The sequence below is a fragment of the Diplotaxodon limnothrissa genome, linkage group LG14, assembly GCF_057381915.1.
Source record: "Diplotaxodon limnothrissa isolate DT_005_m linkage group LG14, D_limnothrissa_male_GT1.1, whole genome shotgun sequence".
Classification (NCBI taxonomy): domain Eukaryota; kingdom Metazoa; phylum Chordata; class Actinopteri; order Cichliformes; family Cichlidae; genus Diplotaxodon; species Diplotaxodon limnothrissa.
Genome location: NC_140609.1, coordinates 8,806,357 through 8,824,034, shown reverse-complemented (window position 1 = coordinate 8,824,034; position 17,678 = coordinate 8,806,357). Strand labels below are relative to the sequence as shown.

Here is a 17,678-nt window from a genome sequence, read left to right as displayed (position 1 = left end):
GCCCGTGCGCCTGCTGGTTCTGATCTGTCCCTGCCAAAGGCCCGTGCGCCTGCTGGTTCTGATCTGTCCCTGCCAGAGGCTCGTGGGCCTGCTGGTTCTGTTCTGTTCCTGCCAGAGGTCCTCGCACCTGCTGGTTTTGTCCTGCGTGTTCCAGGGGCCCCTGTGCCCACTGGTCCTGAGACTGTTCTCGCTGGAGGGCCCGAGGAGCCCGTCCAGCCTCCTTCCTCGTCAGCTGGGGGGCCCGAGGAGCCCGTCCAGCCACCAGCTGCTCCACCAGCAGCCTCATCCACGCTTGCAGCAGCAGTTTCATCCATGCCGCCGCCTGCTGCAGCGCCTCCGTCTCCAGCTTCCACGCCGCCGCTAGCTGCAGCCTCCGTGTCTTCATCCACGCCAGCTGCAGCCTCCGTGTCTTCATCCACGCCAGCTGCAGCCTCCGTGTCTTCATCTACGCCAGCTGCAGCCTCCGTGTCTTCATCCACGTCAGCTGCAGCCTCCGTATCTCCACCCATGCCGTCGCCTGGCTCGGCCTCTGCTGCATCCTCGCCGTCACCTGGCTTGGACTCTGCTGCATCCTCGCCGTCGCCTGGTCCGGCTTCAGCATCACCCACACCTGGTCCGGCTCCGGCTTCATCTTCGCCTGGTCCAGCTCCAGCTTCATCTTCGCCTGGTCCAGCTCCGGCTTCAGCTTCGCCTGGTCCAGCTCCGGCTTCAGCTTCGGCTTCAGCTTCGCCTTTTTCAGCTTCATTCGCTTCGCCGGGTCCAGCCTCCGCATCCGCTTCAGCGTCGTCTGGTCCAGCCTCCGCGTCCTCATCCTCGTCTGGTCCGGCCTCCGCGTCCTCATCCTCGTCTGGTCCGGCCTCCGCGTCCTCATCCTTGTCTGGTCCAGCTCCCGCATCACCAGCTTCGTTTGGCCCCGCCTCTGCATCAGCCTCACCTGGTTCAGCCTCCGCATTCGCTTCAGCGTCGCCTGGCCCAGCTTCGGCTTCAGCCTCTGCCTCATCTGATCCAACCTCCGCTTCGCCTGGGGCTGCAGGGGCCACGCAGCCTTCGGGTCCCCTCCTACCACCTCCACATTGTCGGTCATCTGCCAGGCCGCTTGTTGGGCATCATCACCACCGTGGCCGCCCTCCGGACTTCTGTTGCCGCCACTGCCTTCCGTGTGGCCGGCCTCCAGGCTTGCATTCCCGCCGCCGTTGCCGTCCGCACGGTCGGCCCCCAGAACTGCTTCCTCGCCGCCGTTGCCGTCCGCACGGTCGGCCTCCAGAACTGTTTGCCCGCCGTTGCCGTGTGCACGGTCGGCCTCCAGAACTGTTCGCACGTCGCCACCGTTGCCGTGTGCGCGGTCGGCCCCCTGGACTTCTTGTAGACTCTTGGTGAGCTCTGGTTTCGTTTTGTTTTTGATATGCTTTCCTGCGTTTTTTGGACTCTGGTGCTCCTTGTTTTTTTGTTTGGGCTCTGTCCCTCCATCCTGGACCCCCTCCGCCCGCCCTGGCCTGGTGCTTTGTTGTGCTTTTTTTTTGTTTGGGGCTGTCGGGAGTCAGCCCTTAGAGGGGGGGTACTGTCACGGTTCTGGGTCCGTTGGACCCAGTATTTTGAGTTCATTATGTTTTGGTACTTTTGCATCATGGATTTTCCTTTGTTTCTCTGGTACTTGGTGTTTCAGTTATCTTGGTGTTTTTCTATATTATGATTTATGATCTGATACTGTTGTGATTGTGATTATCATTTAGTAGCCTTTGGTCAGTGTCAAGTCTGTCTCTGTCTAGTCTGTGTCTTAGTAAAGTGTGTTTTGTTTCCTGTTTTACTTTGAAGGTTCTTGTTCCTGTCTGATGTTAGTATGTGCAGCTTTGTTCCCCCTGTCTCATTAGCCCTGATCTCTCCCAGCTGTGTCTCCCTCCTGTTGCCAATTCCCCCGTTACTACCCTGTGTATATAAGCCCTGTGTTTTCCCATGCTCAGTGTCGCGTCGTACCATCAGATTATGCCTGTGTGTTCTTGGTCTCAGTGTTCCGGCCTCACTTCATGTTTGTATTCCTGCCAGCAATAAAGCTGAGGTTTTTGGAGTTACATTCCATTTTCCGAGTCCTGCATTTGGATCCTCATCTCTGCCTGCCCGCACACAGAGCCCTGACAGGTATACAAATAAAATACAACATTTTTTACTTACAATGAGGTTTTAATGTCTATCTGGTGTATTTTATCCTGCTAACATTGTCCCAAAGCTTCTGTAGATACATCCAGGTGGTCTTTTCCGAACCAAATGCAATCTGCAGTGTTTCTTTCACAATAGAGTCCTTCATATCTTCCCATCTTATTCAGTGTTTTTCTTAAAATGACCATGACCAAAGATTTAAACAGGTGGCAAGTTTACATTTTTGCATGTGTTTTGCTGTTACTCTGTGAATTTTTGGCTCTTTAAGGATTGCCTGCTGTTTTCTTACTGTGATCTTTGCTGTGAACAGTCATGTTCCTACTGAATATGCTCCAGTTTCTCTTACTTTGCAGTGATGAAGATGTAGTACTTTAGAAATGTGTTTTTGCATCTGTATAACGCTTCTTCCCATATGGAAAAGAAATAGTAAAAACTTATATGATTTACTCATGAAAGCGGCCACTTTCTCATTACTTTCGTATGTTTTGGATACTTACTAAAACAATATATGAGTTTCATTATATATTTTTTCAAGGGATCTTGAAAAACTCTTGTATGTTTTTCATAGAAGTTTCATACAAGTAGACCTTATACACTTTCATTTATAGTAAGCAGCAGTAACTGCAACCCACTCTTCCCATCTCATCTGAGCTGGAGACATGTTTGTAAAATATTTTGGTCTATTATGTTAGTAGAGGCTAAATGTAGCCTAGAGGCATTAAACCTAAGCAAAGAAACACGGTACAGAGGTCTGCAAAGGTCATTTTTGTCCACACTCCAGATTTTTTTCTCTTTCATTTCAAACATGTGGTATTTAAATTCAGCTGAAAATACCTCAGAATCATTTCTCTTAAGGCAGTTTATTGCATCTTGTACTCTACTCCTACTTTTTTTTTTTTACATATTATCATAATATTGGGCTTCTCTTTAGTTACTTCCTGTTTTATTTTGAACTCACTAACTGGATTTTATTTTTTGTGTCTGTCTTCCTGCTCATTTTCCCATGAGGGAAACAGGTGTTCCTTCTAAGGTGTTGAGTATGCAATCATTATTCCCTTTGAATCCCTGCCAGACTGTGGCATATTCTTGTTTAATTAAGCTTTCCCAGCATTCCTAGCATTCACTTTTAACTGTATCATGTGTGACCTTTTGGGATTTGTTTAATGGTGAGTACATTTATAATAAAATGCAGGTGTACATAACATATTTGATCATTTCTAAATTTCATTCAACTTTCCTAGTTTTTGTGCGCACAAGCCCGGATAACCTTATGTAATCTAGTAAAGTGTGCACTTTTTAAGCCTAAAGTGACAAACCTTTGTGATAATTTCTATTTCTATTGATTGCCAGTAGGTATCCAGATCCACATTTCATTCTATTTGACAATACAAAAAAAATCTCTAAAACTGATAAGGGCTTTGATATGATTCATATCAGAAGTTGATTAACCAACAAGGATTTTTACAACAATAGTAATCTCATTGTTGAAGGATGATAATAACATGAAAGGACTAATTGTGGTAATGGCAAGACAGGGGCAACATTGTCTCTGAATCAGAAGGCAGCATGGATTTAATGAAAATGTGTTCTTAATTTTAAAAAAACATTAGCTCTAATCAAACACTTTGAGAGACGGAGGCTACCTGTCATCTCTGCCGTGATCTCATTTGTTACAGTGATTATATTAAGGCATCAAAGTTAATTTGACAATGACATATTGGGATGGTTTAAAATTAAATACTCATTGCTCCTTTAAGCAAACAAACTGCACAAGGGAAAAGAAGACAGCAACAGATACACGTTGTGTGTTATCTAAAAAGTCTAAAATGTCATTAAGATATACAGCGTCGTGCAGTAGACACCAATTCAAGTGGAACTGCTGCTTCTCATTTTCCACAAGGGAGAGCATAGGCAAGTATATATACTTAACTTACGATACTATGGTTTATGCTAAAATGTCAAAGTGGGTATTTTTCAAGGCACCAGACTAGAGAAGAGATCCATTCTAAATAAATGTAAAAGTCTAGTGATGAGTACAGAAACATAGCTATAACATATTTCTTATGACTGCAGTAAAATGAAACTCATTTAGCTGTAAAAGATCACATACCCATTTTATGACTCTATAAAATCTGACTTCCAGCCACTGATGATTTAGAAACTCCAGACTCAGATTTGTGTTTGTGGTATGTATTACATAAAATGGTTCACAAAAAATGTGCAGGCTGTTTTCTGTAATATGTAATAACTTCCCAAATGCTTCCACTGAGCATTTTATATTTACTTGGTGTCATGATCTGCGGGCTGCAGATCGTGTGGAGCTGAGTGTGGAACAAAATGCAGATGACGCAGAGAGACAGGAATGAGTTAATGTAAATCGAGCGTTGCTGGAACATGAGAGTACAAAAGAAATACCAAGACATAACAAATAACCTAAACTGGGAAAGGAAACTAAGGAAACATGGGACTAGTGGGACATGAAAACAAATGAGCAGAGACTCCGACGAGAGACAAGGGGAGACTGAGACAATATATACACAAGGGGAAGATTAGGGAGAGTGGAGACAGTTGGGAAACACAGCAAGAAGAAATTAGATGTAACAAGGTAAGGGAAGCAAACTGAACCTAATTCATAAGAGACAACAGACTACCAAAATAAAACAGGAAGCCCAAGGGACATAGAGAACTCAAAACAATGAATCATTTAGAAAAATCAACAGTTTAAAAACCAAAACACAGGCTCAAGACCTACATGACACTTGGATGTTTTGAACTTGCAGCCTTTTTCCAGGTTAAAGGTTTTAATTATTAGATCCCAGATCTAATAATTAAAATTGAGATGTTGATCGGTTTTTTTTTTATTTAAAACATATTATATATGTGTATATTTAAATATATTGTTTATTTTTCTTTTAGATGCATGAAACGTATTAAGATTTTCCTAATATTTGTTATGTGTAGTTCTGCTGGGATCAGCTAGTTATTGTTTTTAGCATTCCAACTGCTTTGGTCGACACGCTGTGCAACATTAACACACACTTATACTTATTTTCATTTATCAGCTGTTAAACGTGCCAGTAGCAGTAGATCTGCTAACAGTTAATAGTGGTTGGGTTGGATTAGCCCACATATATGACGATTTAAGGTGCTAAACAATTCAGATATTTATGTTAGTTTACTTCAATGTAAAAGACTAACCTTAAATATGTATGTAATAACACAGCAATTTCACTTGTATAAACATAAAATCAAATCAAGACATGTAGCATCAATGGCTGAAAAACAATGGTGCTTTTAGCTAGAGAGCCAGCTAGCACTAGCATCAGCATCAGTACTCATATTTAACTGTCTGGCAGTTTATTGTGATCCCTGGTCAAGTTTGTAGTAAAGCAGCCACTGTGGATGAAAACTGAGTTTTGCCATTAAGAGTAGTCAACTGTGTCTTTAACCTCATTTTTTTTATATTAACATACTTAAGTACTCAAGAGTCATGACTAATCCAGAGCATGCATGGAAAACAACCCTACTCGGCCCTGTGTGCATGTACCATTAAATATTTTCCTGCTGTGTTAGCATGCTTTTGATTTTTAATTATAGCTGTTCCTCAAACCAAAAATTCTGGATGTCTTCCATTTTTCTACCAACTCAGCCAATGGGAGCTATGTTTAGTCTCAAAATGTTTCTGGCCCATGAGAAGAGAAATGTGATTCAACCACAGTTAATTTCATTTACAGCTGCCTTTTTTGTCTAATGTGAAATTAGGATAAATGTGTGTTTATTGTCCAGGCCATAAACCATTTGATCCACCCAAATGGATCAAATCTACAGCTGCCTTATATTTTCCCTAATTGCCTAAATCAATTTCAGGTGTTTTGCTGGTTGGGAAGTGTAAATTAAATTGAACAATTTAACAGAGAATCTAACTGCACAGGATGAGTTCTTTTGTAGAAAATTGGACACAGCGATTGCAACTTTCTAACTTCATCACTGCCACACAAACCAGACAATAGTTTACTAACTGAATGATGGTTATTTTATTTTTTTTATTATTCTTAAAACATTTAATTTTGGCAAACCACTAAACACAAAATGTGTTCATTATGAGACACAATAGGGAAGCTGGATTTACTCAACAATACGCTATAATGAGTTGCTTTAAAAAGCTATTTTGGATTAATTTGACCTCGACCTTTTCTTCCCTACCAGGTAACATCCGGAACACGGAGAAACTGAGCTATGATCGCCAGCAGCAGTACGAGATCCAGGTGACAGCCTGGGACTGCGGCCAGAAGAGAGCCTTGCACAGCGTTCCTGTCCGCATTGACGTCAAGCCGGTCTGCAAACCTGGCTGGCAAGGTTGGTCCTTGTTATATCTGCCTGTCTGTGTTTGTGTGCACAGATTTCAGGCAGGTCTGACTGTGCGGTGTTTATACACCCAGAAACACAGATGCGGTTGTTTGTGTGTGATTATAGTCTGTGCAGTCTGTGTGTGGCTTCATTCTATTGATGTTCACAGATGTGCTTATTTGTAAGTGATTACTCATAGTGTGTGTTCCTACTTACCTCTAAATGCGTTGCTTAAGTCAGCATGCTTCATTTTTCTCCATTTGTGCTTATCATAATGTCTACATTTCTCATCTTTCTTTACCTACAGTATGTTTCTATATTCTTCTCTCTCACTTTCCTTTTCTAAGCCTCTTTCTGTCTCTCTTTCCCTCCCTGAGGAATTGGCCTGTCAAGCGTAGCTGGTGTGATCAACAACACTTTACTAAAAGCACTGTGACTCAACCTATACCGCCCCTAGCGCATCAGAAGATGGTCTTGGCAGCTTTAACAAGGCCCAGAGTAATGCAAAGGCAAGCGTCTGAGTGCTGCCACAACAACACAAACAGTGCTTAAGATAACTTTAGATGCAATTTACGCTTGTCAGAGAGGGCGGCAGCACGTGATGAAAGATGGCCACATGCTGTTTTCAGCTTCACATGTAACCATGCGCAATCTGTGTTGTTCTGTCATTAACAAGGTGATTCATGTGCTCTTTGGCATCCAGCCATTTATCCCACAGAACGCAAAGATAGCAGGCTGGTGATAAACAGCAGTAAATGAGGACCCTGGCAGCAGCTCAGTGGCAGCCACTGAACCCTGACGAAACTGCTAAGTTGCTTGGCTCATATTCAATCTTGTTTCAGTCCTCCAACTTGTATGTTTTTTTAAAGCTTCTGGACAAGTGTTTATGTTTCTGATGTGACTCAGGAATTTCACAGAAAAAAAGAATCTTATAATTCTGTTTCCAACAACACTAGGACACTGTTTGAAATATGAATATAAGAAACATCAATATTAAATGTTTAAGAGCAAAGAAGAGGAAGAGTTGAAAATTAAGATAACTTTTGTACAAGATCCAAAATCCATGCTGAAGAGATCATCTTCTGGTCTTCAGAGGCCACTGCAGTAATAATTGACATGATTCAGTTAAATTGTTTTTCTAACACAACAACATCTGCATCAAGGCACTTTGTATTGTGAGGTAAATACAGAAAATCCCAACAATCTAACAACCCCCTATGAGCAAGCACTTGGTGACAGTTAGAAGGGAAAACCCCTTTTTACAGGAAGAAACCTCCAAAAAACCAGGATCAGGGAGGCGCAGCCATCTGCCACAACTGTTTGAGGGAGAGGAGTTTAGATAAGCGTGATAAATCGAAATTTCAGCTGCTTTTTGGTGTTGTCTGAGGAAAAAGAAAACCATAGAGGAAATCACTGGCTTACCATCGGTGCACAGTTCAGAAGCTAGGATCCATGCATGCACAGCATTGCATTAGTACTCTTGGCATATATAACTTCATATCTGCATGACATATAAAGGTTTTGGACTATATTCTAACACCTAGACGGCAGCTTTTTCTGGTAAGCTCCTGCTTATTTCAATAAGACAACGCCAAACCAGCAGGTATTAAAACATCACTCTTACTCTAGTAAAAGAGACCAGGTAATAAACTGGCCTCCCTGCAGGCGCGAGCTATCACACACACATTTGGCAAAAAATAGACCCAGAAGGGTCGAACTGTTAAAACTCTGCAGTATATCGAGTAAGGATGGGGAAACATCTTGCTTTCAGAACTACAATTGTTCACCTCGGTTTCCAAACATTTATACAGTGGTGTTAAAAGAAGAGGTGATGCAACACAGTGGTAATAATGCCCCTCTCCAAGCCTTTTTGAAACATAGTCCTGGCGTGAAATTCAAGAGGAGCATTTATTTTTTCAAAAACACAAGGCAATTTCTCAGTTTCAACATTTGTCGTTGTACACTTTTAAATTAAATATAGAAAATAAAATATTCAACAGTCGTTTTTGTCTCCACAGTTTCCCAAGCAAGGTGGAAAAATTAAGATGGGAAAAGGGGGAAGCAATCAAATTTAACATTAGTACTATTTAGTATAAATAATTTCTTAACATGGATCAATTCAAACTCCACCAGAGTAGGAGGCTTAATTTTAAGATTCACGGGAATCAAAAACCAAAGAATGAGGGAAAGAAAAGTGTAAAAAATGTCACCCTTTATTTTACAATTCAAATTATTACATAAATATATTATATTAAAATGTATTTTAAAACAATTGCTCACTTTGTTGTGTTTTAATGGTAAAGGTTTAATTTAGAAGTAATCACGATGGCACTTTGAATATTTCGTATTTCACAATGTACAGTTGAACTATCAAGATGCCACAACACAATAGGTCACACATAAGAAAAAATTGGTCATTATGATATAAATACACATTCATAGACTCACATATTCACATATATACATAACTAATAACAAAATTAAAAGCCCAAGCTTAATGTTGTATACACCTCCTGCTGCCAGCACAGCTCTGAACCATCAGTGACAACATTTACAGTTGATCCTTTGGCTGCTGTCGGTACTGAAGTACTTAATTCTAGACGAGGCTTGCTTCATGCATTGGATGGATGGATGCTGATGAACTGAGACTGGGACAGTTTGAAGGCCAAATTATCATAGTGTGCTCTTTTATTGTAGTGCTCATGCTGTGCCTGTGTATTTTTTTTATTTTATTTTTTCCCTTCTGGGAGAGACCACTGCCATCAGGGAGGGCAGCTGCCATTGGGTAGATGTTTAGTTGAAACAAAGTAACCTACTGCTAAACCTTAGACTACCCCGGACAAAATCTAATCCAGCTGAAAATTACATATTAATAAAATGGTCTGTTTTTTATTCACTTTGCCAATCAGGAACTGATCGGTCTTTAGGTTTTGGTGGGTGTGTGCACAAGTTCAGTGCCTTTGCCTGGCACGCTTACAGTCACGCAGCCACACACAGAGCACTTTGAGCTGTTATGGACATACAAGGTAACCTTTACGTTCTCTGTGATAATGCTGTCTTTACACTCTGCTTTTGTGTGAGCATTTTTTCAAGTTAAGATTTGAACTCCGAAATTATGGTGAAAAGATCACACACACAAATCTACACAGAGACACTGTTCCTTCATGAAAGGGCACTTGTCGCTATGAGAGTTGTTTGTCAGCAGGGAAAAAAGCAAAGGATGGAGAGAAAAGTAAATGCCACGGCCATAGATCAGGGGATATTTAATAGGCCTAGTGGTTGTTGTATTAAACACAGGCTACTGCAGGAATGTCAAAGGTGCGCTTGTACACATACACACACAGACACACAGACACACACAAAATTTGCTTTCTTGCAGTTAAAAAACTGTAATCTGTCTGTTCAAGTTAGCCATGGTCTCTGGCTCTGGACAGCAGGGCTCAGTTGTGTGTCTCTACCAATCTCAGGTCTTCAGTTGTTCTTGGAAACTTCTTTACTGAAGGGTACTGCCTGTGTGCGCGCGCACACACACACACACACACACACACACACACACACACACACACAGACTCACATTTACAGAGGTGTGTGTAGTATTTTCAGCCACATCATACAGCTGTTTTCAGCTGTCCACCAATTAGTAGATCATAAGGTTTGTAATCAGCCAAAGGCAGGTCTAAAAGAGAGTGGTTATTTGGCTTTTGGCAATCCAGCAGACGAAAACATGTCTCCATATAAATCATTATATTAGTATGTAACAACAAAGATGTCCTAGAGATTTACCCATATCAACTTCAAATGAGACGCTTTGTCAAAACCTGTTTCTACGAACTCCTGCTGGCTGAAAAAGATCTAAATCATACCCCCCCCCCCCCCCCCCCCCCCCCCCCCCCCCCCAAAAAAAAAGACAAAAATCATGGAGGTAGTTGCGTCTGATGCTGATGGACCTTTTTATTGTTAAAGCTTCAGTGTTTTACCTACTTCAAATTTACCTTGCCTATGGGTATAAATAAAGTTACCTTGACCTACTGTCCTGTTTTTGTTTAATTAATTGGTTAATAACAAAGAGACATGCATATCTGACAGCCTAATAAGATACTAGAATTTCATGCATCAAAACTGAAGCAAAAACTTTTTCACGCAGCAGATCATATTATTTATTGAGAGTAATAATTATAGGTGAGATCTAGCGGACTTCTGAAACCTGTCAATTAAGCTAGCCAAGCACCTGACTATAGTAAAGTATGGATGAGTGTGCCAGGCGATGATTTTTAAGAATACTTTTTTGCACTTCAGGCTTAATTGTTTCAGCTCTGAAAGTTGCCACTTGGTTTAAATATGAAAAAACAGCAAGAGTCATCTGGTGTTTTACACATCAAACATCTGTGTCCAAAGTAACCTTTTCCAGATCTTAATGGATGAAGATACACAGGCAAATTAACTGGACATGAATCATGGTTCAGAGTGCCATCTAGTTCCCTCAGCATGTAAACCTGCAATCAGTGCTCTGATCAGAGCCCACGAATCTGTCCTGTACCTGCATCTCTTCCTGGTGAACATTATGTTTCATTTGTTGCAGGTTCTTGGAAGGATGCCGATGTCTGTCCCTCTCAATTCCAATATGCTCTGTAACTATCTCACCGGTGCATCACTTCTTCATCGTTTTTTTTAGCACACTGTTCTATAGCCGGAGACTACACCGCCTCTGCTTTTTTCCCTCCACCAGTGAAAAGCTATTTAAAACTTCTCAAAGTATAATAGTCCATCTCATATCTTGTCTATTAATCTCCCTTCTCCCTCTGCCCACATACAAAGACAAACATGTGAATACACACACACACACACAAAGACATACACGAAAAACTAATAATGGATGGAGCGGCTGTTGAGCCTCTTCTCTAAATTCGAAGGGTTGGCTATCAGCTTTATTTGGTGTGATACAGTTTGTCTCTAACACAATAACAGGCACATTGACAGAAAGCTTTATGTGGTCAGTCTTAAAGCCAGGAGGCCCCAGACTAGAGACCGAGCACTTTGAGTTTTTTTGTTTTCTGAGACTGTTTGTTTTCTCAGTGTTTGTGTCCTTGGATGGTGGTCAAACACAGAGACAGTCACCAACACAACTAAATTGACTTTACGGAGGTACACTCTTCAAAGTTTCACAAAGGATTCTTGAAGTTATTTGTAACTGTAGTGTATGACATCATTGCTTATTAATCTACAGTTTGGTGTTACAAAAGACACAGTATATATTGATCAGCACATTATGGATAAGCATGAAAAGGAAATTTGTACCATATAATGTGATTTAATTGAAAAATTTAAGCAAAATTTAAATGTGTGTGTTTTGCCTATTTTCCTCCTCCTTAGTTGTCTTACAGGCTCCTGGTAGGCAGTGCTACTGGGAAGACCTGGCAAGTCTCCCTGGAGCATTTAAAGAGCCGCCTGTCTCAGTGTTTGCAATCTTCCTCGCTTTACCCATGTCATTTATTTGTTTGGCCTCAGCCTGATTATTTTAGGTTCTACTACATCTCACCATATGCCTAACATGGAAACACTTATCTAACTGCTGACACACTGATAACACTGACTAACACTTATCCTAAAATTAATCATGCTTTTTTTGGTTTATAAATTCCTACGTCTGTCGTATTATTTGTCGTGGATCATGGAACTATGACAAAACTTGCAGCTCAATACTGATAAACTTGTAGGGCAGTGTACTTACAATGGCAACGCTAACATGGTGATGTTGAGAAAGTGTATGCACCTATTCATCATGTGTGAGAGTTAGCTTGAGTACTGACATTGACTAGAAAGAAAGACCTTATGTCTCCCGACTTGAATTTGAAAATCCTGCTCCTCACATACAAGCAGTAGCGGTTTTTGATACGGGCGACACGGGCGGTTGCCCGGGGTGCCATCCTGGTGGGGAGCGGCATCACAGGCATCGGCAAAAAAAAAAAATTGCTCGTACTCATGCTGCCCCGACATCAGCCAGCACATATTGGGAATGGCATAGGCACCGATCGGTTTTCTATCGCCCATTTACTGGGAGTAAGGGCGCCCTCCGTTTGCGAGGTGCGCCCGCTGCTTGCGGCACAGGGAGGAGAGGACGGGGCGGCGGGGGATTCTCTGGCTGGCTGGAGCAGCATCTAATAACCAACTCGCAAAATAAAACTAAATAAAAATAAACCAACAAACATGAAAACACCAGACATAATGATACAGACCGAATTTTTCGAAATTCTATATGCGAAAAGTGAGCGCGAGAGCCCTCGGTGCGCCTGCTCGGTGCTGAAGTCAAAGTAAACTTTATTGTCATCTCCGATACAGTCCGGTATATAGTGAGATGAGAGAACGAGGCTCCAGTTACAGCAGTGCAAGTAAACAAACAACATATATAAGAAGAGTAAGAAAATAAATATACACTTTAGGACTCGGGGTAAAGGGATCAATAACAATTTAAAATTTACAATTTACAGTTTGATGATTTAAAGTCTCACACACAACCTGTCGAAAGGGGAGGGGGGCCAGCTGCTTCCAAATAGAGCACATTTCAATCATAATGTTGTAAATCCAAGCCCATCATGTATTCATGTTTTGAATCCTGGGTTGTGTGAAATCCCAGAAATAAACCGTAGACAAAGTGAATCTGTGAACTAAGGTGCAGGTCTGTTAGGTTATGTTGTGGTGATCCTGATCCTCGAGTTGGGGGATTTGTGTTCATACTGGAGTGCAAAATTGAAACCAATGGAAGATGGACAAGAAAAGTTCAAAGCCAGGTGCTCAGTTTATAAAAATTAGAAAAGAAGAAGAGGAGAAACGAGAAAAAGATACAGGTAAGCAGATGTGTCATTGGATAATGGCAGGTCATGTATCCTGAAACAATCAGAATCAGAATACGTATGTTACTTATGGAAATTATGTGGTTACAGTTGCTCCAAGAAGAAATGGTAAAAATAGTAACAGTAACAGACTGAACTCCAAAGAATATATTATGTTACAGATTTTAATATTAATTAGTCGTTGTAAATTGATTTGTCCTGTTCTCATTGTATGACGAATTATGATGGCTGTTGGTAGCCGTTTGCATACTATGCATACTCTCTCTCTCTTCATATGTGTGTGTGTGTGTGTGTGTGTGTGTGTTTCTCTGGTGAATTTCAGTATGGTTCTGACAAGTTTTATGTTAATGTGCAATCCTTAATATGTTTTTTGTGTGTGGGGGGCAGAGGGAGTGTTCGCCGAGGGCGCCAAACAGGCTAGGACCGCCACTGCATACAAGGTCTTAAATTATGAGGCCCATCAAGCTTCATAGTACTGGATCACCCCAATAGAGCACTTTTGGGAGCTCTCAGACTGCTGGTTTACTTGTGGTTCCTAGAGTATTTAAAAGTAGAATGGGAGGCAGAGCCTTCAGCTTTCAGGCCCATTTTTTGTGGAACCAGCTCCCAGTTTGGAATCAGGAGACAGACACTATCTCTACTTTCAAGATACTTTCAAGTTTTCTTCCTGTTAAAAGGGAGTTTTTCCTTCCCACTGTCGGCAAGTACTTGCTCATAGGGGGTGTTCTGATTGTTGGAGTTTTCTCTTTATTGTTGTGAAGTCTTTACGTTACAATTTAAAGCACTTTGACACAACTATTGTTGTGATTTGGTGCTATGTAAATAAAATTGAGTTGTGCTATCATTTGTGAATAAATAAATAGTGTAGCTGAGGCTAAAGTGAATGTTAGCTTTGCAAGGAATGAAATGTGTGCTATCATCACTAACAACAGGAAAAACAGCTTCCAAAACCAATTCTGTCATCTATGCACTCCACAGCAGAGATTGTAGTCACAAGCACACAACTGCACAACCAGCAACAAGCACAGGCCTTGACTGGCAGATGTCGCACTGCTCAAAACAAAAATCTGCATATGCATGTCTTTCCGTTGTCTTTTGAGCTTTTTGAGCCTTAAATATTTGTGTGTCCATGTTTGTGAATGTGCAATATGCTCACTGCGCAGTTTCATTTTTTTCTTTTTGTCTTTCTTTCATAACCACCTACAGCCCCAAACTCCAACTAACCCCAGAGGCAATTAGTGTGTACTTGGACTCCATGTCTGCTTTCCACACTGGAATAATTAGAGCAATATAGCATAGATGTTTATGTTTTAAAAGTTTACATGTCGCAATCATTTTCTTCCTAATGAGAGTCATGGATGGCACCATTATGACATGAGCACACACTTATTTTGAAAGAGGTGGCATTTCTTATTCAACTTTGAATTGAACAGTAACCTTTTATCATATCACTCTAGTTTTTACACAAATTATTCAACTGTTTAACAAGCAGACAACATGCAGGTTTTACAGAAATATAGTTATGAATCTATGAACTAAAAATATCCCTTACTGAGATTGTTTGATGTCTCCATTTCAGCAGAAGATATAAGTGAAGAAAAAGTCATTGACATACAATGTACTGATGGTCCTGGCCATAAAACTGTAGCGTGAGGCGAGATAATTATGAATTTTATATCTTTTGAGCATGCAGTGTAAGAGATGTGACTAGTTATTAAAAATGCATGCACCATACGTCAATACTACTCAGTTTTAATGGTTTTTGTAATGAGGATTGGAGTAATGTTCGCAGTTTGTCTTCCTTAAAATGAATAGAATTGACCAATTCCATAAAAGGTGAGGTAGACCTGTTGGATAAAATGACATTTATCTAATGGAGAAAAAAAACAAAGATCTGATGATGATTATGATAAGAGGCTCTGGTTTGGCAGATTGTCTGTAAAAAAGGGTTGCATCGGAAAAAGATGAAAACTCGGTCTTAATAGATGCCTGTATGTAGCAGCTTTCAAGAGGATTAAGACGTCGAGACATTAAGTGTGCAGAGATTGATGTTGTGATTTTTTTCACACACATTAGGCAACAATTGTTCCTCATTTTTGTCAGAATATATAAATGTCACTGTGACATAAATACACATTTATTAATGAATGAAAAATGTTCAAATATGCACTTAATTTGCAGTCATGAAGTAGTTTGAATTGTGGTGTGTTATTGCTTAGTTTTCACGTGACTGTGTATCCACCATAATTCAGTAGCTTGTAGATCAGTCTTAGCAGTGATAACTTGAAGTAACTTTTTTCAATATGACTTTATCAGTGTCTCACTTGGTTGTGGAGGAATTCAGGCCCGCTCTCCTTCACAACATTGCTTCAGTTTGTTGAAGGCCTGGGAATTCATTTGTGCACAGCTCTCTTACGGGTGCTCGAAAGTAGTCGGGTTTAGGTCTAGACTTTTAGTGGGCTATTACAACACCTTGATTCTTTCCTTTTTCAGTTGTAGATTTGGGATCATTGTCTTGTTTTATCACTATGTTTCAGTAACGCTTTACCTATTAGACATTTGACGCTGGAATACTTTGATACACAGAAGAATTTATGGTGGACTCTATGGAGGTTGTTGCCCTGATGTGCTTTGTTTTTGCCAAATCCGGTGCTGTGCAGTCCAGCCAAACATCTCCACTTTGGTCTCATCTGTCCAAGGGGACATTGTTCAGGAAGTCCATGCTGCCATGTTCTTTCGGGAAAGAGGAGATTTTATTCTGGCAGCTCTTACAAACTAAAATGTACTCTCATGAAATTTAACATATAACGTGCTAACTGAGACCTGTAGAGTCTGATATGTAGCTCTTGGGTTTTTTGCAATTTCCATGATTATTGGACAGTCTTACTATGGGGTAAATTTGGCTGGGATGTCTACTCGTTGGAAGACTTTGGATATGTATTGACAAACACCTGAATGCTCCAGATCAGCAAACTGGACATGATTAACGTTATGAAATAACCAAAACTATAAACTCTTCCTATCCTTTGTTAAATAGTTTTATTTACTCTAAAACTGGTAAAAAATAAATAAATAAATAGTTGCAGTTGCAAGGGTCCTCCTGGTAAAGGTTACTGTAAATGTGGTGGTAACTGTCTACTGAACCTGCTAACTCATGGCAGAGGGTTTTCTGAGAGCAACAGAGGCTTTCAGGCAAATTCTCTCTTTGAGGAAAGAAGCTGAATTTTCTGGCTAACTCTTCAGTGTGTGTGTGTGCGTGTGTGTGTGCGTGCGTGTGTGCGTGCGTGTGTGCGTGCGTGTGTGTGTGCGTGTGTGTGTGCGCGTGTGTGTGTGTGTGTGTGTGTGTGTCTTGGGAGCCAACAGTACTGATCTGTGATAAAAGAAGGAAGAGGATGAATTAAAGAGAGGAAAAAGAAAAAGAAATTACTCTGCATTTCCTTTTCCCATTTCCTTTACCACCTCCTCTCTTGCTTCCTCTCTAATCTCACACTGAGGCTGTGTGACTGCTGCTGTAGCACTTTTCATCCCCTCACTTGTATTAGCTAGTTTCCCCATATTAAATTCATTGTTTCCTCGTTTCTCCCTGTCCTTAATGTCTGTGTCTCATACTTTTTTCTTTTGTGGGTTTTGATGCTTTTCCCCTTTCCCCTGCTCCCATGAGGTTCAACCCTCATGTTCATGTTTCTTTCATTATTGCTCCCTTTCTTCTCTGATCCCCTGCTAGTCATAGCAGTTCGTGCACATCACTGTTTTCAGGCTGTTGTCTTTTGCCACTTTTCATTTTTATTGCATCACATCATAACAAATTTGTGCGCATTGTCGCAGGGATCATCTCACCCAAAGTCTTTTCATTCTTCTGTCTGGCTTTAGTTAGAAACGATGAATGAATAATGGTACGGGTAAAATCCATAGCTTTGCTTTTTTTGTATCTTAAGAGACGCCGGTGGTAGGATGAAAATAATGTTATGAATGCAGCTTTTTTTAAAAACTACTGATGTGAGTACTGCCATTGTTGAAGTTGTAAAAAAAACAACCAAAAACTATAAATTTATACTAAAAAGTCACATCTTGTTCTAAAAAGAAAAAATATACTTTCATATACAAAAGTAGCCTAATTTTCCTGTTACTGGTAACATCTGTTGCACATATAAAAACATGCAACAGTCGGGAGAATATGTAGGGTCACATTGTTAGTTGAAGCGTCCTCGATTCAGTTTCATGAGCAAACAAGTATCTTGACCTTTACCTGTTGCAAGTCTTAAAAACAATACTATCCACGTGTGCTTTTTACTTTAGGGAAGTCTAACAAATGTAGGTAAAAAAGACTATTCC

At 40.8% G+C, this 17,678-nt stretch overlaps 1 protein-coding gene across 1 annotated transcript in view; it reads left to right on the top strand.

Annotated features, from left to right (window-relative positions):
• The window catches only part of LOC146618336 (calsyntenin-2-like), a 245,815-nt gene that overhangs the window by 108,735 nt on the left and 119,402 nt on the right, over positions 1 to 17,678 (top strand). Inside the window, exon 5 of the mRNA XM_085371494.1 lies at positions 6,358 to 6,507. Coding sequence (XP_085227620.1) covers positions 6,358 to 6,507 — 150 coding nt within the window. The remainder of the gene's footprint in view (positions 1 to 6,357; positions 6,508 to 17,678) is intronic.